Source organism: Onychomys torridus, chromosome 1, assembly GCF_903995425.1.
Source record: "Onychomys torridus chromosome 1, mOncTor1.1, whole genome shotgun sequence".
Taxonomy (NCBI): domain Eukaryota; kingdom Metazoa; phylum Chordata; class Mammalia; order Rodentia; family Cricetidae; genus Onychomys; species Onychomys torridus.
Genome location: NC_050443.1, coordinates 98429042 through 98454617, shown reverse-complemented (window position 1 = coordinate 98454617; position 25576 = coordinate 98429042). Strand labels below are relative to the sequence as shown.

General features: G+C 40.8%; 1 protein-coding gene across 1 annotated transcript in view; it reads right to left on the bottom strand.

Annotated features, from left to right (window-relative positions):
- The window catches only part of LOC118576013 (ATP-binding cassette sub-family A member 3-like), a 100936-nt gene that overhangs the window by 45087 nt on the left and 30273 nt on the right, over positions 1 to 25576 (bottom strand). The window contains exons 8-14 of the mRNA XM_036176407.1: positions 21145 to 21318; positions 20381 to 20559; positions 13199 to 13333; positions 11367 to 11496; positions 2762 to 2916; positions 1933 to 2088; positions 1420 to 1630 (exon numbers count right to left, since the gene is read on the bottom strand). Of these exons, the coding sequence (XP_036032300.1) occupies positions 1420 to 1630; positions 1933 to 2088; positions 2762 to 2916; positions 11367 to 11496; positions 13199 to 13333; positions 20381 to 20559; positions 21145 to 21318 (1140 nt within the window). The remainder of the gene's footprint in view (positions 1 to 1419; positions 1631 to 1932; positions 2089 to 2761; positions 2917 to 11366; positions 11497 to 13198; positions 13334 to 20380; positions 20560 to 21144; positions 21319 to 25576) is intronic.

The window sequence follows — 25576 nt, the reverse complement described above, 5'->3', positions numbered from 1 at the left end:
TGGCATGCATGCCTCTAACCCCAGAGTGGGAGGGTTAAGGCAGGCAGATCCTGGGAGATCATTATGTGACTCTGGTTCAGTGAGATACCCTGTCTCAGGAATAAGGCAGAGAAGAATAGAGGAAGACGCCCAATGTCTTCCTCTGGTCTCTATGTGCGAGCACATGAGCATGCACACCAGCACACACACACACACAAAACACGTACACACACAAATAAACATTAAAAGAAGTAATCACAGAAACCTGATAGGGTGTCTCCATTAGTCTTTACTGAGTGACAGGGTATATAAACACAAAGAGGAACTCTATGTTATTGGATTTACATTTTTATCCTTTTATCACCTCACAAAAGACTAGAGCTCACATAGCTAAACCAAAGTGGAGAACCAGTGATGATCATCCAGGATATTTAATGAAGTCTCCATGGGGTTCATGCTTTGGCAGTAGAACTGAAATATACTTAGTAGATGGTACCCTAGACACACATTAGAAAAAGTAAAAAGTGGGTCTTGATGAACAAAATGCTCCAACTGGATGTTGGAAGAGAGCACAGAATTCTTGAAAGAAATCTCCTCTAAAAAAGTCTACATATTCAACAATACAGCATATAATTTTTAGCAACCAATCAAAACATTCTGGATATTCTAAGTAGCATGAAGTAATGCTTAGCCAGGGACAAAAACAAATAGAGGTGGACCCAGAAACTAAGGCATAGCAAGTAAGCAAAACCTGGGAGTTCACCAGCATTAGGCATGTCTGGAGAGAAATGACACAGTTCTTCATAGTGAAATAAGAGAAGCTTCACAAAAGACAGAAGTAGGGAATGCCCATTCTTATGTGATCACGGCACCATCTCCAGAATAGAACACAGAACTACAATTATAGACTTTAAAAGATAGGCAAAGTATCTTTTCAGACAAAAACAGGGTGAGGTTATAAATCAGTAACAGAAAAAGGCTGGGGACTTCAGAATTGTGAGGGAATTAAACAGCATACACCTAAAGAGCCAATGAGTTTTACACACACACACACACACACACACACACACACACACACACACACACACACACACACAAATCACCAGGGAAATTAGAAAGTTATCTACCCCCCTCTGATTTCTATTTCTATAACTCTGTATCTACTCACAATCTCACTGATGGACAATTGCATTAGATCATATTTATCTGGAAATCATGTGAGGGAAATGAGTGTCAACACCAGATGATACAAAAAACACAGAGTGGGAGATAATTTTGAAGAAAATAGAACCACCATTCAAAGGACTTACAGCTGAATGTTGGTTGAATACAGCATAGGGATCACTCAAGTTTTGACTATATATACAAAACCAATGGGAATTAGGTTAAAAGATTATCATTAAGGCAACAACACCCTAAGAATAATCAAGGGAAATGGACCATATTGTCTTTTCAGGAAGACGGAAGAGCCACAGCACCGCAATGTTCCCTGGACCATGATGGCAATGCGATCGCCCAGCACATCAGCTTCGTCCATGTAGTGGGTGGTCAGCAGGATGATACGGTCCTGTTTATAGGCTTGAAGGAGATCCCAGGTGGCCCTCCTCGAGGCTGGGTCCATGCCGGATGTTGGCTCATCAAGTATCACCACCTAGAGACAGAACAATTCTATGACTATGTAAAAACGCACTGATCCCACAGGTGTCCTACCAGTACTGGGCTTGTTCTTATTTGGATCTTTAAGCCAAATCTTCAACTGAGCAAAGATAGTAAGTTTACATAAAACTAGGACTTCTGTACTAAAACCAAACCCATGGTCATTTTATACCAATGAGGTTGACAATGTGAATTCCATCTGAGCTGCTTTCAGTGTTAAAATATTTGTCAGCTTTCAGATTTATGTCACTGGATATTGAAACCAGCCACAGTACAGAATTAGTTTGTCCCCTTTACCTTGGAGCCCCCTATCAGTGCTATAACGATGGCGAGTTTGCGCTTCATTCCTCCACTCAGTGACTTCGAAAATGCGTCATGTTTCTCCAGCAGGTTAAAAGCTGACAGCATGTTGTTAGTTTCCTCAAGATACATCTTTTGAGGTACCCCTTTTACCTAAAAGAAGGAGGTAGAGCTTGTATAGCACTTTCAGCTTTAGTCTTAGAAGTTTCTTTAAAACATCATTTTCTGTTTTGAGAATTTTATATGTGTATATAATGTATTTTGATCATATCAATCTCTCCCCTCCTCTTCTGACTCCTATCAGCACTTCCTACCGTGTTTCCCTCCCAACTGCACATTGACTTTCATAACCCACGGAGTGAAGTCAGCGCTGTCTGTCTGTGGATGCATGTGGGGCTGTGGACTGGAGCATGAGTCACCTACCAGCAGCCACCTTCCCTATCCAGCAGCAATCACCTGCCAAAGCTCCTCGTCCAGAGACGGGGCTTTGTGAGTCCCTCTACAGTCTATGCTGGAGTCTTGACTGGCTCTGTCTTGTGCAGGCAAGCACAGCTGCTATGGGTTCATGAGCATGGCTGTACTGAAGGTAAGATCCAGTCCTTACTGATACAATTGTCCATTAGTGAGATTGTGAGTAGATACAGAGTTATAGAAACAGAAATCTCCTTCCTTACATCAACTCCAGAGTTATTTATCCCCCTTTCCATTCCTTAAGTTTAGAGGAAAATTCACCTAAAATCATGTCTTGAACTTTGTAAGAATAAGAATATTGGTAGCTGGTGATCTGAATGAATGAGGAGGAAAAAAAGAGACATCCTTGGCTCACCCTACAGTAGAAATAGAGGTGTTCTGATACTGTCAAGTGATCAAACAACAGGTTCTGCTGAGGACACAAGCCCAAGGATTTCCTGATTTGTGCCATATTCTGTGAGATGTCATATCCGTAAACATAGGCCTCTCCTCTGGTTGGGGGATAGAGACCTAGAATCAGGCAGATTATCAAACAGAAGAGCCTTTGTGAGAAAACATGCTCATTTGCAACTTGGCCAAAATCTATACATGGATTGCTCACTAATGTTGTAAATTACAAAAAAAATATTCATTGGCCACTTTTGGGATCATATTAGAAATAGTTTACAGCATTTTTCCTGTTTATCTGATTATTGTGATTTTTTAGTATTCAGTATTATATGTATATATATTATTTAGTATTTATTGGAATGATAAAGGCATGAAAGTGTAACATGGGGACAGTCCAGTACCACCACCAGCCACTTTTCAACACTTACTATTTATAGTACAACCTGTTCACGGCCATAGATTCAGGCACATACCTTTTAAACTGGAAAACCTACACCATAAAACTGTTATCCTTGAAGAACTTAAATTTTCTTGGAATAAAAAAGTACACAGTCACCTAAAATAATTTCAAAATGGTTCAGATGGTAATAAGTCTCAGGCAGCTGTAATGAGCGGTTAATTTTAATAAGGAGAAATATTATTTTAAATGTGACAACTCAAATCTTTTTGAGAAAGGATCTTATGTTGCTCAGAGTGGTCTGTTGAACTTTTGGGCTCAAAAGATCCTCATACCCCAGTCTCCCAAGTACCTGGGACTGCAGGCTTGCTGGATTCCCTATCAATAAATTCTATTTGAAAACAGCCAGAGTGACCAAGGTCATAAAGTGCCCCTGTTGTCCTGGAATCTGGATTTTTCAGGATTGTTACAAAGTTTTCATAATAAACAAATTATCCTAATTTTAGTTGTTCTAAAATGAAACTATCACTTTCTAACATCTAGCTTCTGTCATGGACCTTCCACTCCTGGGTTTAGTAATTATAAAGTTTGCCTCTATGCTTCCAGTGAGATTTTGTTTAAAAGTTTGTTTTGTCTGACATTTGGATTTCCACTTTCTTACTGTTGCTCTTTGCATGATACAGTTTCTTTTTACTGTCAGTGTATTCACACTTTAGAATCTAACCTGTGTCTCCTACAGAAAGCTATTGTAGTGATGAAGCTTAATATTTTATCCCACCTGACAATCCTTTTTTGCATAGACCAATAATCTGAATTTTCAAGTAACTTTATTTTTGAGAACTTCATACATGAACATTACCTTTGTACATCACTTCCACCCTCATTTAGCTCCTTCAGTATCCCACTCCCAAATCCATGGTGTTTTGTTATTGTTACTTGCACATGCACATATACACATATGTATAAATGTATGTATATGTGTATATGTATATATAAGCTACCAAGACCACTTTGCTTTGTCCATATGTAAGTGTCCAGTGCTGACTACTTGGGATTGAACAACTAATGTATGAGCTCTTCTCTCCATCTCTCAGTAGTTATTGACCACCTGTAGCTTTTTGTATAGGGATGGGACCATGTGGGATTTCCCGTTTTCATTAGCATGTCAATTCATTGTGCTAGTCTTACTCAGGTAACCATGTTGTTGAGGGCCATGGGTGTCATGTCCAGGGTGCATGAACAGGAGATTTCCTGGGCCTCTGGCTCTAAACAATCTTTATGCTCTCTTTTCCTCAATTATCCCTGAGTCTTAGACGGAGTTATGTTGGGGTTAGCCACCTCAGAGTCATGTATCATCTGCATTTTGTGCAGTTGTGGACTTCTGTAATAGTATCCACTTGTCGCAGAAAGAATCTTCTTCAGTGAGTGGCAAAAACTACACTTACCTGTGGGTGTTAGGATGAGTGTTTGGAGTACAGATAGAAGTTTTGTTTGCTCAGTGAAATGGTGGTAGTAGGTTCTCCTATGGATCCATAGCCTCTCCAGCCATGGGTAGTTGGCCGGGTGTCTAGTACCAGGGATCCATAGCCTCTCCAGCCATGGGTAGTTGGCCGAGTGTCTAGTACCAGGGATCCATAGCCTCTCCATCCATGGGTAGTTGGCCAGGTGTATAGTACCAGGCAAGAATTCCTGTTGTGCAGGCCATACATTCAACTAGAAAGAGTTGGTTACCCCCAAGATAAAGTGCCACTCTTGTACCCTTGGAGCATCCTGTCATGAGGGCCATTGTTATGGTTCATGTCCTTTCATTTGGGTAGGGCTTTTCTCCCTTGACAGCTTGCATATCCCCTTCTGATACGCTGAGAGCAAGTCCTGAGGAGGAGGCTGGTGGGTCAGTTCCAGTTCATTGCCTTCAAATCCTGTGTCCAAAGTGTGTCCTAGCTTCCAAAAATATTGTACTGAGTGAGATAATCCAAACCCAGAAAGACAAATGTGTATGTATAACCTATAGTAACCCTAGAAACCAGGACAGTAAAAAGGGACCAGGGGTTGGGAAGGAGTGCCAGAAAGGGGACAAAGCAGTACCCAGGTGCTACGAATGGGAGAGTGGGAAAAGGCAGGGAAGGGATTTAACTATGGGGGAGAGAGAGGCAGGTGGAAAAGAGAAACACTAAGGATTTTGAAAAAGGACATAGGGAATCGTATTATTTTGTATTTACATACAATTATATGTATATATATGATATCAAATATGTGTATATGTATCATTTTATTTTAAATGAAGTTATGCCATTTGGGATAATAATGCTCTTCCAGGATCAGGTCTGAGAAACCCTACCCACATTGTTGTCTGGGGCATTTAAGAGACACTTGAAACTCCACAGGCCATTGCTGTTGTTCCTGCATGCCTCCTGGATTTTGAAGCAAATAATCCATATTTAATACAATTATTGATGCAGCTCTGTATCCATTGGTGCTTTCTTTTGCATTGAGTAAACATTTCTACCACAGTATTTTTATTCCTTTCATTCTTTCCTCACTATTTCTTGTCTGCTTGTTTGTTTGTTTGAGTTAAGGTCTCATGTAACCCTGGATGCCTTGAACTTGGTATGTAGTGAGGATGATCTTGAACTGCTTATCTACCTGCATCTACCTCTTAAGCACTGGGTCACAGGCATGCACCCTCACTCTCGACTGCCAATGGGTTTTGTTTATCTTTGTAGTTGCTTTGGTGTTATTTCAAATTCATAGTAATTTAATTCCAGAGAAGTGAATGATTGTGACCTCTGAATAGCTCTCCTGCCCTTTTTTCTGATAATATTGATTATACATGGCATCTGTATGTGTTACCACTATAATGTAGTAGTATATTTTGTTTATTAAGGAAACAGTGAAAATATATTAGTAGAGATTGTTACATGTCCCTTCTTCTTTAACACTTGTGGTAGTTTGAACAGGAATGGCTCCAGTAGGCTCATAGATTTGATTGCTTTGTCACCAGAAAGTGGCTCTATTAGGAGCTGTGGCCTTATTGAAGTAGGTGTGGCCTTGTTGGAGGAAGTGTGTCACTGAGGGTGGGCTTTAAAGTTTTAAATGTTCAATCCAGGCCCAGTGTCTCTCTTTTCCTGCTACCTACTGATCCAACTGTAGAACTCTTGGCTCCTTCTCCAGCACCATGTCTGCCTGTGTGCCATCATGCTTTCTGCTATGACAATAATGGACTAAACCTCTGAACCTGTAAGGCATCCCCAATGAAATGTTTTCCTTTATGAGAGTTGCCATGGTCATGGTATGTCTTCATCTCAACAGAAACCTTAACTAAGACAAGTTGGTACCAAGGACTGGAGTATTGCTGTGATAGGCCTGGCCATGCTTTTGTTTGGAGGAATGTGGACTTTGGGACTTTGGGTTAGGAAAGCTGTGGAATGCTGTAAGTGGAGCTTAACAGGCCATACTTGTAGGAGCATGGGAGGCAGTGGTGCTGAGGGTGACTTGAACTGTGGGGGCCTGCTCAAGAGATTTCAGAATAGAGGAATATTAATATGTGTCCTAGAGACTAGTCTTGTGATATTTTGGTGAAGAATGTGGCTTCTTTCTGCCCTTGTCCAAAAAAAAAGCTGCCGAGACTGAATTGAAGAGTTTTTAATTGATTCTGTTGGCAGAGGAAAATCTCAAAAAAGTCTAGTATTGACTTTGTCATGTGGTTATTAGTGTTCACTCTTATTAAGATCTGTAATGAGCAAGTTGAGCAAGGAAAAATACGAAGTATACAGTTCAAGGAGCAAAGTGACGTGGGATGGAGCTGAATCCTGTGTTCATGGAGATAAGCAGATTAAAGAGAAGTCTGTTATTAGATGGAATAAAGGGAGTGATGACCTTAGGGCAGGACCCCACCCAGCTAAATTTCCAACTTGTGAAAAGGAATGAAAGAAAAATATAGGGCTGGCATGGTAGTTCACACCTTTAATCTCAGCATGACAGACGCAGGAGGCAGAGGCAGAGGCAGAGGCAGAGGCAGAGGCAGAGGCAGAGGCAGAGGCAGAGGCAGGAGGCAGAGAGGCAGGAGGCAGGAGGCATGAGGCAGGAGGCAGGAAGCAGGAAGTAGAGACATAGGCGAGCAGATCTCTAAGTTTGAGGCCAGCCAAGTCTACAAATCCAGTTTCAGGACAGCCAAGCTTAGGCAGTGAAGGAAACCACAAAAACAGAAAGATGGTGAAGATGTAATTGGATGAGAGGGCATGTTCCAGCCCCAGCAAGTAGCAGAACTTGGCAGCTTCACACATGTGATTCTGTCTTTAGAGTCAAGGATAGAAGAAAGGGGTTATGGAATCGCCCTCAATAACTAAGGAAAGCCACTGAGGCCAGGCATATGCTAGGGGTGTCCCTGCATGGAGGCCTAGAGAGGCCATTCTGTGAAGCTGTGAAGGCGAAGCCTGGATTGCCCTGGAGGTCCTAAGATGTTGGAGATGCCAGAGCCATGGGATACTTACTGAGAAGAGCTGCTAAGAAGGAGTGGAATTAGCCAAAGGGAAAGAAATGCATTGCAGTCAACAAAGCTGGAGGACTTGGGAGAAGCTGAAGAGTGCTTGATATCAGGCCTGGATGCAGAGTTTGGAGTTGGCTCAGCTGGTTTTCAGTCTTGCTTTGGTGCAGTATTTCCTCATTATATATATATCAATATATATATTGATTTTACAAGGGGTTACAATTAAGAGATTGCATGAATCTCAGAAGAGACTTTGAATTTTGGACTTTTAAACAGTATTGAAACTGTAATAGGCTATTAGGACTTTTGGAGTGGAACTGAATACATTTTTGCATTATGATATGGCTACAAGCCTATGGTGGCCAGGGAGTGAAAAGTGGTGGTTTGAATAGGAATGGCTTCCATATTCTCAAAGATTTGAATGCTTGGTCACTAGGGAGTGGCACTATTTGGAGGTGTGGCCTTGTTGGAGTATGTGTGGCTTTGTTAGAGGAAGTGTGTCCCTGGGGGTGGGCTTTGAGGTTTTAAATATTCAGGCCAGGCCCAGTGTCTCTCTCTCTCTTCTTGCTACCTGCTGATCCAGATGTAGAACTCTTCGTTCCTTCTGCAGCATCATGTCTGCCTGTGTGCTATCATGCTTTCCTGTGTGACAATAATGGATTAAACCTCTGAACCTGTAAGGCAGCCCCAGTCCAATGTTTTTCTTTATAAGAGTTGCTAGGGTCATGGTGCCTCTCCACAGCAATAGAAACCCTAACTAAGACAACACTGCCCTTTTGATTTTTCCCTTTCTTACCATTCATTACTATCTTGGTAATACACAATGATAGCATCTTTTTGACAGTTGTACTTATTTGGTGGTACCAGTGATGATGGGGTTTGTACATTTACATTTCTACCTGGGTTTACTTAGATTCAGCCTGAGAACTTCTTAGTATTTCTGGGAATGCAGTCTTCTTGAAATGAATTCATCTGGGAACGACATTCAATGTTTTGTTCATCTGGAAAGGCCATTCATGTTTTGTTCATCTGGGAATGGCATTCAATGTTTTGTGTGGGAGGCCAGCTCCCACCTTTTAAAAGGGTTTCTATGAGGAGGAGAGAAGGATAAGAAACTTTTAGATAGGAAGACAGCAAAGAGGAGAAAGACAGAAACACAGGATAGCTTCTGGGGAACCTGGATCAAAATCCAACGGTCTCTTCTTCCTCTTCAAAAGGGCATTTTAAAACAATGCCAAAGGAAGGGGCAAAAGACCTCTCCCTTCTAGATCAAAGCACAATGCACAGCCAAATGCAGACCCTTCCAAACACCTGGAAACCATGCCCGTGGTCAAATCATCCCCTTATGCAGCCCTGCTGGGTAAAGCAAACTCAGATTCTCGGACCTTGAGTGAGTTCTCACTAGGAAGCCTCTGTGGGTCGCCACAGTTTGGTTCATCTGGGAATGTGATTCTTTCGGGTTCACTTCTGTTTCTTTCAGCAGTTTTAATGTGTTGCCTCACTCACATCTGGCTTGTGTTGTTCTGATAAGAAGTCACCTCTCAGTTTCACAGGGACTCTGTTGCAGGTAATGAACGACATTTTTGGTGCATTCAACATCTTTGTCTCTGTTTTTCAGAATTTACTATAACGTGTTAGGTATGGACTTCAATTTATCTTATTGAAGATTTGTTGATTTCTTGCATAAGCCATTTGATGTTTTCAATAAATTTGGCAAATTTTCAACTTTCATTTTCTAGAATACTTTTCTCCTGCTTTCTCCTTTTCTTCCCCATCTGACACTGATAATACACATACATTCAGTGCATGTAAAGGTGCCTGCATTTCTCTGATGCTATTAATTTTTCCTTTTCTGTTATTCACATAGTGTCTATCAATCTTTCTTCAAATTCACTGATTCTTCTGTCATTTCATACCAACTGTTAATTTCTAATAATGAACTTTTTACTTTGGTTCCTGTACTTCTTCTATAAGTTATACTTGGTCCTTCCTCCTTTACTTCATCTCTCCTGCTCCTCCTCCCTCTGCTCCTCCTCCCTCTGCTCCTCCTCCCTCTGCTCCTCCTCCCTCTGCTCCTCCTCCCTCTGCTCCTCCTCCCTCTGCTCCTCCTCCCTCTGCTCCTCCTCTCCCTCTTCCTGCTCCTCTTCCTCCTTTTTCCTTTTTTAAGCTATCTGGGTCTGGGGAGATGGATTAGTTAGTAAGGTGTTTGCATGCTTGTTGTACAAGCATGAAGCCCTGAGCTTGGATTCCCAGTACCCACAGAAAACCCAGGTACAGCGGTATTACCTATCACTCTAGCACTGAAAGGTGGTGAAGGGTCGAATAGGAGGCGGGGCTTAGGCAGGGACAAAGTCATTTCTGGGGCTCCCAGACTAGGCCCAATAGCTGAAAGGATGAGCTCCTGTTTCAGTGAGAAACTGTCTCAAGATATATAAATAAATAAGGTGAAGACGTGACTTCTAGCCTCCTCACACAAGCACACACAACTGTAGTAACTTTACATACTGATTACCCTTAATCCTCAGCAGGCTGTTGTCTGTTTGTGCATTTAATTTCGGATTTAGCTGGAGGATTTCAGTAAGTTCCCTTTCTTCTGAAATGTGGAGTGTTGGGTGTTACTCTGTGAAGCAGCTATTTGTGGTTTTTAGATGGCTTTCTTGGGTTTTGTCTTTCTTTTCTCTGTTAAGCTTCCCTGATTCATTGGGGATTATGCCTGGCAGTTAGATTCAGTAATGGATTGATCTTCTGTCCTTTGCCATAATACACTGGGGCCGTTCTGCTTTGCAGTTGGATGGGGGGGAGGGTGTTTTTAAAGCAAGTCTTTGAGGTTGTTCTGACCCTAACAGGACTCCTCAGCGATCTTGATTCTTAGCTCCCTAAGGACCATCTATTCCATTGTTTGCCTACCTTGTTTCTCTCAGTTTTCAGACACTGCAAATGGTTTAGTCTTTTGTTGTGTTTCTAGCTTTGTCAGCTTCACTGGAGCACTTGATGTGGGGTTGGCCTTGTGGGCCAAAGGTGAATATTGTTTTTAATCTAAGTATTTGATAGATTCAAAAGGAAGATGTATATATAAAAATGTTGAGATTGTTTCTTACATGTATTGATGGTTTCACTATATTTGGTATACTTGTATTCTTCTTAAAAATCCAAATTTCAGTCTAGAATCATTTTCTTCCTGCCTGAACATTTCACACTTCTTAGTTCTCTACCCCTTCCCCCGGCAGCCTAGGATCTGATGTACCAGCTCATAGTGGGCTATAAACAATGCCTGCTTGGCTGTTGTTGGGCTGCTGCTTTCCAAATACAGGACCTGGAGCCTGGTGATTAAGTCTTACCACTGTCCTGTCTACTGGCTCCATCAATGGCTGCAGGAGTGGTGCTGAAGCCTCTAAATGCAGATGTGTCTGCTGCCTTTTCAAATCTTTCAGTTTGTGCTTTGAGGATTTTGGTGCTCTGTTCTTAGACACATACGCACTATGAAACATAACTGTCTTCTTCATGATCTTTTAGTCATTATGTAATCCTCCCAGAACACTTTTACATTTTTCATTTATTTACAAACACTAACTTTTATATTTTTACAGTGCTTACAAAGTGGACTATTACACTATATCATGACAGTTTTGTTGCATTAACCCCAGTGTCTGGGTAAGGAATGCCTTCTTGATAGAGCTGAACACCTACCTGAGAGGATCGACAGAGTTGTGGATTTTCCTGCCCCGTTGTGACCTAGAAGAACAGTGATCTGTCCCTCATATATGTTCAAAGACAAGTCCTCAATGGCTATCTTGGTGGTGTTGTTCTCTTGGAATACCTGTTGGTGGAAGCCCATAAATGTTAGGGATGTAGCCTTAAAGGGGGAAGATCTGTTTGAAGAAACAAGGTGAGTTTTAGAATTTCACAGTAGGGGTGCAATCTTCCCACGTCAATCCCATCCATCCCTTCATTGTTTTAGTTACCACCTTGAAGCTGGCAATGCCACACTCAGTCTTTATTTTGGGAACAGAGGAAATGGCTCAGTGGGCAAAAGCACTTGCCATACAAGTATAAGGATCTGAGTTCAAATCCCCAGAACCCACATAAAATCCAGACACATCCTTGGTCCCAACAGGGACATGGGAGGCAGAGACAAGAGAATTCTTGGAAGCTAGTGGGCCACCTTACCTGGCATGTACAGTAAAAAAACAACAGAGACTAAATTACAGTTTGCTAACATCCATTAAAAAAAGTTTATCAAAATGTTTGGAGTTCTGGAGAAGTCTAGGGAAAAAGCTGAATTTTGCACCTAGGTTGAAAAAAGCAAAATAGAGACATCTTGTAATATAATGAAGCTGGGAAAGGCCTATAAGAGAATAAGCACTCTCTACCCTCCTGAGTCTTTTGCAGCTGTAGAGTTAGGAGCTCAGATCTCAAGTTTAGGCAGACTCTTGAGAAGGGAGGAAATATCAGAGAACATGAACCACCTGAGCTGCACGCCTGCAGAACATCCAGCAAAACAGACAGATCAAGTGTTGCCTCTGCCCTCTCCCAACAACCACCCAGGCAAAAGAGATCACAAGTAGATGAATGGAAAGCATCAGTGAACAGAAATTATAATGTTTACCCACTTAAGCTACAAAGCTCCATTAGATACACTTTGAATTGGCAGCACAGGCTGGGTGGTGGTGGTGGCACACACCTTTAATGCCAGCACTTAGGAGGCAGAGGCAGGCGGATCTCTGTAAGTTTGAGGCCAGCCTGGTTTACAAAGTGAGTTCCAGGAAAGGCGCAAAGCTACACAGAGAAACCCTGTCTCGAAAAACCCAAAACAAACAAAAATAAAGAAAAACCAAAAACAAACAAAAATAAAATGGCAGCACATATAGACAACATTGCTGTGGGATGTTTAAGTATGTCAAATGTGTTGCTCTGATTGGTTAAAATAAATAAAGTGCTGATTGGCCAATAGCCAGGCAGGAAGGATAGGGTAGGCGGGACAAAGGAGGAGGAGAATTGTGGGAAACGGAAGGCTGGGGTGGGGTGGGGTGTTGGAGAAACCTGCCAGCCGCTGCCATTACAAGCAAGATGTAAGGTGCTGGTAAGCCTCGAGCCATGTGGCAACCTATAGACTAACAGAAATGGGTTAATTTAAGATATAAGAACTAGATAGCAAGAAGCCTGTCACAGCCATACAGTTTATAAGTAATATAAGCATCTGAATGATTATTTTATAAATGGATTGTGGGACCACAGGGGCTTGGTGACACCTGTAGAGAAGCTCTCCAGCTACACAACATGGCACAGGTCAGAGGGAATCTGATTATCTTCTAGTAGAAAGATCCACTATTTACTAAGTAATGTACAGATATCATTTTTATCTTTCTCTGGAGAAGTAAATGCAATGGCTATGAACTCTTATTAGCATAAATAAACAAAAATTGGTGAATATTCAACATTTGTAAACCTCATATTGAAGGTTTACAGTGAGTACAAAGTAAATCCCAGCTTTAGTAGGAAGGGAGGTCATGAAAGAATACCTTGTGCAGGTGTTTGATCTGGATGCCTGGCATCAAGTCAGCTGGTTCGGCTTCAAAATACTTGCTTTGAATTGTCTCATGAAATTGGGTGATTTCAGGATTTGTTTGAGGTGTGTCTCCAAACCAGTAAGAGCGCTAAGAAGGAATAGAACTGATGTAACAGGTGGAATGGAAAAGGGAACACTAGTAAATACATTGACCCAACAGTGTTTGCACTGAGCTGGGCTGCATACAGTTCTCGATACCAGATTTTAGAGCAAGCTAGCTATAGACTCCTCATGTCCCCCTCCAGGGTCTAGCCTGGTAAGTACCCCTACAAGCAGATTCTCATTCTTTTCCTTAAAGACCCACCAGACTTATCCCAGATCCTACAGCAAGTGCCCAGTCCTAGTCTGGCCTCCCACACCTGTGCAGCATAGGACCTCAAGAAACCCCACAGGGTCCCACATCCCATACCACTGCCTAGTCAACTCCACCTGGGCTATAGCCAACTTCCTAGGCTTCTGCCAGGAGCTCACCTGGAAAGTATCTCTGACCCCATCATCCACACCTTCCCTTAATCCCATCCTATTTAGCCTGGTTCTCACAACCTGTGTATCAGCCTCGTCTGGCCTTCCATTGCCTCACTTTGAAAGAGCTTAAGCTTGAGTCAGAATCTTCCCCACCCAGCCACAAACCACAGGACTCTCTAGCATAATATCTGACCTTTCTACTCAGACCCATCTGTCATCACAGTCTGGCTTCAAGCAGGAAACACATGAATACCAGGACAGTCCCCTCTGTTCACCTAGCTTTGTTCCACCCAAGACATTCCCAACCTCTAGTCCCAGCCCACTCACACATCTTTTTGTCTTCCCTAGCCTGTTGTGTTAATAACAAATTTAGAACTAAAAGGAAAGCCTTGCAAGTAGAATGAGGCAAGCAGAAGACAGAATATCAGGTCTCAAAGATAAAATAGAGGATCAAGACCAAATAAGCAAGGAACAAGAAAATTTAACCCCCCCCCCAAATATGAAAAGAATCACATGGGAAATGTGGGATACCATAACAAGGCCAAACCTTCAAATCATAGGAATTAGATGAAGGAGAAGCATTTCAAGTCAATGGTATAGACCAGAACCTTAAAAAGATCATAGAAGAAAACTTTCTCAAACCAAGGAAAGACACACCCATATGGATACAAGAAGCACAAAGGACACCAAATAGACAATAAAATAAAAATAAAATAGACAATGAAATAGAAAATCCCCATGGCATATCATAGTTAAAACACTAAGTATATATCACAAAGAAAACATATTAAAAGTTGCAAGAGAAAAATATTCCAGTCACATATAAAGGAATACCAATACAAATAATAGTTGATTTCTCAATGGAAACTTTGAAAACTGGAAGAGCTCAGAGAAATTCATTCCAAGTCCTAAAAGCCTATGACAGCCACATAAAATAATATACCCTGCAAAGTTCTCTGCCATATTTGAAGGGGAAAGAAAAACTTTCTACAACATAAGGAGCCTGAAAAATATCTGTATCCAACAAACCAAAATTATGAAATGCCATGGACCATGACATAAATGCAGCAGACAGCAATTGATATTCAACACACTAGGTTCTCTGGTGGGGGAACCTCATTCAAGCAAGGCTTATGAAGCCACAGACTCTGTAATATCATTTGCTTCTGTCTGTAATTTCACTTGTGCAAAACAGCTATGAGAATATCCCCACTACCTGTACAGTAATGTGTCTATCTCATGATTATAGCTCAACCTTATGGGCATTTATATCTGTGTACTGTCTAGAAGATGACTGACTCCTCATTAAACTGTATTGTCCATCTGGTATCTATGTTAGCTTACACAGTGTTTGATGAAGAAATATGAATACAAAGAATTGCTACACAAGTCAGGAATTATATATTCCTGAGAACTGTTTAATATCACAGCTTAGGTTGACATAAGAAAATAGTTGCATCTCCCCAGCTTTAAGATAACTGTATACCATTAGCTGATTTAATGCTTCAAAGTGACTTTAGATTAAGCAAAATGCTTTGCTAATGGGTTTTTAGATAAACATTCCCTATCTTAGTTCACAAGGACATACTGAGCTATCTGGCTAGGTTGTAAATACAAAAAAGTCCAATTATTGCTAGCTGGCAAATGATCTACTCCTTGTACCCATTCCTGACCTCAGTTTGTGAAAATATATTCTGACTAGTCAAGGCTACAGATAATAACTTGACTCTGTAGCCTCTAATGAGGGCTGCAGGTGTTCTTAGACAATCAGAAGTTACATGCAGAATAGGAAAATATATTTTAAGATTTAAAACACTTTTTATGTCACTGTGCCTTGGAAAATGCCAAGTGGGCTTATATTAGGGGATTTAAGATAAAACTGAGTTCTTTTTTTTCCCTCCTTTTTAAATTTATTATATTTGTGTTTTAATTTTACATATCAGCCATGGGTTCCCCTGTTCTCCTCCCTCCCGCCCCCCCCCCCACGTTCCCCCCAGCCCCTCCCCTCCATTCCCATCTCCTCCAGGGCCAAGACTCCCCTGGGGATTCATTTAAACCTGGTGGATTCAGTACAGGCAGGTCCAGTCCCCTCCTTCTAGGCTGAGCAAAGTGTCCCTGTGTAAGCCCAAGGTTCCAAATAGCCAGCTCATGCACTAAGGACAGGCCTGGGGCCCACTGCCTGGGTGCCTCCCAAACAGTTCAAGCTATTCAATTGTCTCACTTATCCAGAGGGCCTGATCTAGTTGGGGGCTCCACAGCTTTTGGTTCATAATTCATGTGTTTCCATTAGTTTGGCTATTTGTCCCTGTGCTTTTCCAATCTTGGTCTCAACAATTCACACTCTTACAGTCCCTCCTCTTTCTCTACAATTGGACACCTGGAGCTCCACCTGGGGCCTGGCCGAGGATTTCTGCATCCACTTCCATCAGTTATTGGCTGAGAGTTCCAGCCAATAACTGGACATCTGATCACCAGACTAGGTCAGATCAGGCTTTCTCTCGACCACTGCTAGTAGTCTACAGTGGATTTATCATTGTGGATTTCTGGGGACCTCTCTAGCACTTAATAACAGACCATGATAAATGAAGACCACATGAAAACAGGAAGATAAACCTGAGTTCTAACCAAAGCATTTATGACACAGCTCTCTTTCCGTAAACGCTCCGAGAAAGCCCAGCATTTCTGTTAATTACAAAATGTTAGTTTAAAATGTTACTACATTTAGAAATATAGGATGTATACACAAATTCCTTACTTTTCTTAGACTCCTCAATAGCTTAGTTTTATAAAACTATCTCTCCAAATAGATAACAATAACTAGATCTTTCTTTGTAGCTGCAGCTACACTTTACAGCCAATTAAGACATTGAGATTTATGACTTGTATGTTATCAGGATGGCTCTGTCCCTTGTCATTTACTGAAATGTGACCTTACAATACAGTTCCTATATTCAACATGAAAGTTTCTGTTGAGTATGTATAGCTGTAAGAACAAAGAGAGGAGGAGGGAGCCAACATGAGAAAACAGACAGGGACGCTAACATGAGAAAAGAGAGCAATATGAGAGATTAAAGAAAGTTGCCATCAGAACAAGTGTGTTCCTTTCCTAAAACCCTCAGATAGAGAAAGTTCCTGAAGCCCCACTACTCTGCAGCATCCTCTCTACAACCCTGTAGCAGCCTGGACGCTGCTCTTACAGGCTGCATTAAAGAAAGACTTCATTAAAGTAGCAATATTTTTGGCTGAAGAGAAAAATGCACATAGCAGAGAGACTGTGGAAAGACATATGAGGTCATAATTATTAAAATATGAAGGACCAGTGAGAAGACAAGCAAAGTAAAAAATCAACAACACATTGATCACAATGAACACACACATTTCAGTAACAATTTTAAATATCAATGACCTCAATTCCACAATCAAAAGACTGAGACTGACTGAATGGATCCAGAGCAAAATCCAGCTGTCTGCTGCCTACAAGAAACATATCTTAGTCTTAAAGATAGGCCTCACTTTAAAGTAAAAGGATGGACAAAAGTAACCCAATAAAAAAGGACCAAGAAGCAAGCAGGTGCCACTATCCTAGTATCTGAAACCACAGACTTTAAATTAGAACTAATTAGATTTTTAAAGGGACACTTCATTCTAATCAAGGGAACAGCTAACCAAGAAGACATTATTATCTGACATACTGGCACCGAACTCAGTGTGCCCAATTTCATTAAAAAAAATTTATCATTGGATTTAAAGACACAGATTAACATCAATCAGTTAATAAAAGGTGATTTTGATATATCACTTTATCCAATAGTCAGGTCATCTGGACAAAAAATAAACAGAATACTCAGAATTAATCAACATCACACATCAAATGGACTTAACAGAGATCTGCGGTTATTCTATTCAAACACCAAAGAATTCACATTCAACTCTGCAGCACATGGAAACTTTTCAAAAACAGACCACATCTTGGAACATAAAACAAATATTTTCAAATTTGAAATGATTGAAATTGCTCCTTGTATCCTATCTGACCTCAATCAAATAAAACTTAAAATTGATGGCAAAATCCTCTAGTAAATACACAAACTCAAAGACATTAACAACTCATTACTAAATGATGAATGGGGGGGGGGAGTCCGAGGGAGAAAAAAAAAACAGAAAGAAATTTTTAAAAAAATTTCCTGTAATTTAAATTACCACAAAGATCTACAGAATAAAGGACATCAAGTACTAGAAGGGATGCAGGAAGAAAAGGGATCCTCGTTCACTGTTGGTGCAACTTCAAACTGCTGCAGCCACTGTGAAAACCCATGTAGAGAATTATCAAAAAACTAAGAAATCTTCCACATGATACAGCTATATCAATCTTTGGCATATGCTCCAAGGACTCAACATTCTACTCTGAAGATACTCGCTCAGCCACATTCATAGCTGTTCTATTCACAATAGGTAGGAAATGGAGACAACCTAAATGACCTACAGTTGATTAAGGGGTAGTGAAAATGTGGTGGATATACACCATAACAAAGCCTGTAGTAACTGCAGAAACCAGGAAAGCAGAATGGAACTGTTGTCAGCAAAGAGGGGTTGGGGAGCAGTAGCGAGGGGAACAGCAGGGTACAAGTGATCTTATCAGGGAGATAGGGAAAGAGGGAGATTTGTATGGAGGAGAAAGGAGATAATTATACTAGGTGGGAGGAACATAAAGAGAAGTAGCAGGATATAAGTGCTCTGACAGGGGAAAAAGGAAAAGCATGGGCACTTTATGGAAGGGGAGGAAGTAAATACAGAAGAAGGAGGGAGTTGGGTTAAATAATAATAAGAATGCCCGAAAGAGCCACAAGTATTAATTATTTACCAAAAAATCCCACAATACACATAACTCCATGTATAAATATACATGTACAGTTTTAGTGTATTTTTCTCATCTGGGCTACTGGTTCTCTTTCCAAGAGGGAAAGAACACTTATAAGAAATCCCAATACCAGACATGAGAAGCTGCCTTTGAGTTGTTGGCCAGAGCTGTCCAAGAGACTCCCAAAACATATAGCCTGTTGCTGTTGCCCTTAGAAGGTAAATCCTTATTGCTGAAGACACCATGTGTTTCAAACACAGAACCCAGAGTCCCCTGAGCTGGAACAGACATGTCTACTTCCTCCCTGAGGATCAGCTTTTGTGATACCAGAAAGCACCGTGCAAGCTTCCAAGGGAGGGAGGCAACCAACAGTCCTACCCAGCTTATAAATCAAATCAATGGCCAGACTGGCAAGATAACCCTAATGGTGTAGTAGTGGCATATCTATCTTGGTGGTAACCAACAACTCTCTTGGTCTTATGACTAGCTCAAGAAGAAGGAGACTATGCCTGGTTCTGGAAACCTAGTTAACTACTATTAATGAAGCCATAATTGTTGGAGGAGAATCTATAATCACTACTTTACTAAACCAGCATAATTGTCTAACAATCTATAATCATTTGCCCACACCCCTCATCAAAGAAACTTCTCTTTGCAACAGATGGAGAACATAACAGAAAAGCACAACTAGTCAAAATACACAGTTGTGGAGCCCAGTCCCAATGGATATATCTACAAAACACTCCCCCATGTAAGGCTCAGAGACCATTACAGAAGTGGGCCTCAAGGATTCTAAGGATCAGGGAACTTGCTGTGATTGTCTCCCAATACTATCAGAAGCTACTCCCATAGAGTCACCAAAAGTGAGCTGAACAAGGAACACGCTGAACTTGAAAGAGAGCAGCTCATGGTCCTCAGCCCTACACAAACAACCATCGGCAGCTGAGGAAAGCTGGGAACGGGAGGGTCAGTCTTCCCCAGGGGAGAGCACACCAACTGGTTGTCCGGTTTTAAGAGGTCAGCCCTGAAAATTCATATACAGGTAGCATTATGTGGACTGAACAGGCTATACTTAGGGATATTTATGTATATACATATACACATACAATAACAGATTTTTTTAAGAGGCCATGACTTTGAAGGAGAATAGGAGGGTGTGAAAAGAAGAAAAGGACAGGAGAAATGTAATTAAATTGTAATCTTAAAAAACAACTGACCCCCCCCCCCAAAGTAAATATTTGAGAGGGTAAAAGGAAACTATTGCCAACTGATGTCATAGAGAGAGTGCTATATCTCTGTCACATCTTCTCTAAGCAACATGTAGGCCAAAGATTTCCATGCTATTTCCTGGAGCTGGGTAAGAAATCTGGACCAAAGGTGATGAGGATCCAGATGTGATTAAACTTCTCTGGGTTGGTGTCCAGAGTCTCAATGCTGTTACCTTCTTTAAAAACACACAGCCTTTCTGAAATACACTACTGACAATGTGTGGACTCGTCCCTCACAATCTTCACACTTTGGTCAGTTTCCAGCTCTTACTCATGGGTTATGTTTCCCCACATATAGTTACAGATATCTGCAATAATAACCTAGGACTCCATGACCTTACCTTTATCGTCTGTCTATGTAAATGTGAGGGCTCAGGCTATATTAGGGAAACAATAGTGGATTAGTATGGCAGGAACATAGATAAGGATGGCTCTCCCACCTTGTCTGCATACTCAGTGTAAAACTGACTAGTGATTTTCTTTTAAGATGTTTTAGACCAAATTCACAAGGATTCACCTATGAATAACAGGCACCAAGACTCACCGTCATGAAAAAGTTCCATGGCTTGGGCACACCGTACTCTCCTGGAAAGACAGCTTCTATATACCAGGCCACAAGGGCATATAGGAAAGCATCAACTAAAAGCATTCCTAGCACATAGGCAAATGAAAAGCTGTCTTTATCCGCTGATGAAAATATGTTACTCCATTTCACTCCAGTTTCTAAGACAAATCGTGAAACATTCAATTAGATGCCAGAGGGACTAAAATAGTTCTTCATCTGTATTGTAACTGAGTGGCATGTTGGTGCTCTCTGGAGGTTCCTGTGTAAATCCACTAACTTCCTACAGCCTTAGCATGTCGGACTGCAAGAGGACATCTGAATAAGTCATTGGGAAACTATCTCTCACTATACCCAAACAGAGAAACAACTAGAAATGAATTGAATAAAAATGAACTACACAGACTTCGGGAAAATAGAATTTAATAAAAATAAGCAGACCTATGGACTAAGATGATGATTCCTCTCATTGCTTTGCATGCTAAAAATCTCACTGGAATACATAATTTTGGAGAAACATAATCATTGAAATGTAGGGATAAATTCCTGCTCCAGAAGAAACAGGAAGGGGATCTTCTGGACACCTAATAAGTTTGGAGAGATTGTGAAGTCACTCATATGTTAGTATAAAGTAGAAGAAAATTTTGGAGGACAGTTTAGCAATCAAAATTAAACTATGAATAACTAGTAAGGTATTAACTATGCATCTTCTAGAACACAGCAAAGTTTACAAGGTCACTACTCACTCTTTGTCTCTGCATCAATTAGGAATTTAAATCCGAATGCCATCCCAACATTGTAGTTGAAGGACCAAATCAGCTTTTGCTTGAATGTCATATGTTCATACTTTGAATACATGATAACATATGGGAAGTAGGTGAGGAGAAAAAAGGAACTTCCTAAGCTCATAGCAAAATTGACTGCAAATGTAAAGGGAAATGTGGTCAACTTAAGCAATTTTGAGAAACACAACATATAAATTGGCTTTTTATATGTACACTAAGTAAGCATTACAAGAAGTGAAAATGTCTGTTTTGTTTACCACTATTTTTCCGAGAACATAAGTGTGATGTTTGCAATGCAGTGTGTACAAAGATATTTCTGGAAATAAAAAAAGGGCTGAAATCAAACACATAAAGAGCTCATATTTCTGGACTTGTTTGTTCTATATGCAATGAATATGAACATCATAACTGTTATTAGAAATTTATAATTTTATTACCACTCAACACAAGACATTATAAATATAAACAAACTATTGGAATAATCAAAATATTCATTCAGGCATTATGAGGTTGGTCTAAGTCATGGTAATGGATGAAAAGAAGAATTCCTGAATAAGTCAAGAAACTACAATTCAGTGTTTAAAACAACACAACAAAAACCCAACTAGATAGTTTTTTAAAAAATTTTTTCTTTATTTTATTTTACATACCAACCACAGTTTCCCCTCTCCCCTCTCCTCCTATTTTCTCCCCCCACCTCCCCTCTAACTCCCTATCTACTCCTCCCCCACCTCCATCAGATGGGGCAAGGTCTCCCTTGGGAATCCACAAAGCATGGCATATCAAAGCATGGCTCTGTTGCTTCAGGACCAAGCTCCTCTCCGCTGCATCAAGGCTGAATAAGGCATCCCACCATAGGGTATAGATTACAAAGAGCCAGCTCATGCATCAGGGACAGGTCCTGGTTCCCCTGCTAGGGGCCCCACAAAAGATCAAGCCACATAACTGTTACCCAGATGCAGAGGGTAGATGGGTTTTAGAGTATTTTGAAGTTCCAAAATGTGATTTGATTTTCAGAGTTGCCATTTAATAATAGTTGAAATACTGCTGTATTCAGCCAAGAATTATGAAGCATGCAAAGAAGATGATATAAGCTATTCATATACAAAAGAAAAATGAAACAACACCACAAAGGAAATACTTGCCCCTGTGGAAGGCCAGAGAATGGACTTCTTAAACAAAGACTGTAAACAATCCATCTAAAATAAGCTCAATTCCTGAAAGAAAGAGCTGAGGGGAAGTAGGAAAAAGAGATCTCTACTTGTAGAGACTATCAATGAAGTGATGAAATTATGAAAGGAACTAAGCAGATGCTCAGACTGCAAGTACACCAAATGAATACTTTACACGGCTGAGCAGACAAAGGGGAAAAGCAGCAGTTAAAAATAGTACTACTGGCATTACGCACTCTTAAGGAGCAGTAAGAAAAATAGAATAAAAACTTGGCAGAGTCTAAGAGCCCTGGGGCCGCTCTCAAAGTCACCTCCATATGCAAAGAGCAGTCATAGAGGAAGAAAGTAAGTATTTGATTTGAAGAACTGTCATTGAAAACTTTTACACTTAAAAAAAAGGGCACAAACCTCATCTAAACAAAACAAAACAAAACAAAACAAAAACACCACTTCAAATAGGGAAGTCAAAGAAGCTTATGCTGAGACACATCCAGAATTTAAAAAAAAAAAAAGTCAAATTCCAAAGGCAGAGAATTGGCAAAATAAAGTGCTGAAGGTGTCACTCAATGGTAGTGTGCTTGCCTAATATACTTGAGGTCCTGGGTTACATTGCAGAATTAGAAAACAAAACAAAAGGCTATGGAGTCTTTTTTTTTTTTTTTTTTTTGAGCTGAGGATGGAACCCAGGGCCTTGTGCTTGCTAGGTGAGCACTCTACCACTGAGCTAAATCTCCAACCCGACTATGGAGTCTTAAGGGAGAGAATTCTGTCCAGTACAAGACTATAGCATACTTCCCTCTTGGACTCTAGAGGCCGGAAGTCACTGGAGTGACATCGTGAAAACAAAATAAAAACTTGTCAACCAAGAATTCTCTATGTGGCAAAAACCATCATTTAAGAATCCAAGAGAGACTTCTTGGTTCTGGGACCACATATCAGGAGTTTGGTCCTTAGCAATTTTATTATTATTTTATTATATATATTTAATAATAACAAATATAGAGCTGGGGAAAACATTTTCACTCTAGTATCTTTCTGAGAAGAGAGGAGATACCATTAATACTTGAGCTGGAGCTCAACAAAAGTCTTTTTTTAAAATGTTATTGAAGCTAACGTCATAAACTGCTCATGATTATGGCATTAATTATAATTTATATAAGAAAATAATCAGAAGCTATACAGAAGAGGAAATGAGATGGGATTCAAAATAGAAGGTACAAGGAAGAAAAAGATGAGGCATATATAAAATAAATGGCTGACTGGCAGATGCAAACCCTTCCCGATTAGACATTATTATACTTGTGTCAATGTACTAAATGCCATGGCATGAGTTAAATTCCGGAAAAGCAAGGTGTCAGAATGTATTAGACGTCAAAGATACAAATTAATCACAAGTCTAGAAAAAGTCATCCATGCCAGAGTGAAGTGGCTAAACTATCAGACAGAATGATAGACTTTAAGAAAGAAAGAAGGATCTTGGGAATAAGTTTTTGAGATGGGGGTCTAGCTGTGTAGCCCTGGCTGGCCTGGAACTTACTATATAGACCATACTGGACTCCAACTTTTGGTATTCTTTCTGCCTCAGCCTCCCAAGTGCTGAGATTATAAGTGTGTGCTACCATACCTGTCCAACATGGCCAAATTTTCCAGAAGAGAAAATACACACGAGTCATTGGTAACATACACATAAACTTCATTAGTACCTGATGAAATGAAAATTTATTTTCAGTTTCTCTTCTGTGGTACTGAAAATTGAACCTAGGGTATCACATATGCCAACCAAGGGCTCTGCCATCTAACTATACTTCCAGTTTGAAAAAAATGTAGATTTAAATTGTTTTTATGAGCAGAGGTGAGTGCCTGGGTTATAGTCAGAGAAGCAACTGTGCCTGGGTCACACTGCTGGACACAGCACACTCTGGGAGGACCTGACCAACTTGGCTCCAGTTGCCTGCCAATCCGTGGGCCCTGCAGGAAGGCTCCCCTTTTCCAAGACTGCAGACAGACCCTGCAGTCTCCACACCCTGCCCGCACACCCATATGCTGGAGACCCCAGCCACTTCCTGAATATCAGAGACCAGCCCCCAGCTTCCATCCTGCCCTGGAACTCCCATCTGGATGAGAGACCAGAGGAACTCCCATCTGGACAAGAGGAGCACCCATCTGGACAAAATAGGGAGACCCCAGGGACTTCCCGAGACTCAGAGTCCAGCTCCCCAGCTCCTATCCGGCCAGCACTCTCATCTGGACCAGCACTTCAATCTGGACCAGAGCTTCCATCTGGACCAGAGAGAGGCTCCCTGAATCTGTCAACTCTCTATGGACGAAGTACACTGATAAGACCAAGAATGAATACAAGTGGAGATGGGCAGATGTCAAGGCAGAAGTACATACAACAAAATAAAGAGCAATACAGCATCACCAGAACCTAGCCCTTCTCCAACAGCTAGACCTGAACATCACAGAATGGAAGAAGAAGAAGAAGAAGAAGAAGAAGAAGAAGAAGAAGAAGAAGAAGAAGAAGGAGAAGAAGAAGAAAACAACCTTATAAGTAACATCATGAAGAGGCTAGAGCCTTTCATAGAAGAAATCAAAAATAACGTGGAGGAACAGACAAACAAAAATGGGAAGAACGCTATAAAAAACTAGAGGAAAGGTCAATTAAAGCAGAAGAAAACAATAAACCTTGAGTGAAAATCATGAAAAAGCAAGGGAGACAATCCAAGACCTGAAGAGGGAAATAGAAAAAATGAAGAAGACACTAGCAGAAGGAATGTTGGAAATAGAAAATCTGAGTAAACAAACAGGAACTTCAGAGGCAAGTATAACCAAGAGAATGCAAGAGATGGAAGAGAGGATCTCTGGTGTTGAAGAGACGGTAGAAGAAATGGATTCATCAGTCAAAGAAAACACTAAAACCAACAAAGTCATGACCCAAAATGTCCAAGAAATTTGGGACACCATGAAAAGACCAAACCTATGAATAATAGGGACAGATGAAGGAGAAGAATACCAACTCAAAGGCACAGATGTAGATGTATCCTGCTTGTTAAATAAGAAACACAGAGCCAGTTGCAGAGTTAAAAACCACGAGGTCAGAGCCAAAGCGGAGAGAGGAGGAACCGCAGAAGCAGTGAAGGGTAAGGTTTTCCGCTTTGGCTCTGACCTCGTGGTTTTTAACTCTGCAACTGGCTCTGTGTTTCTTATTTAACAAGCAGGAT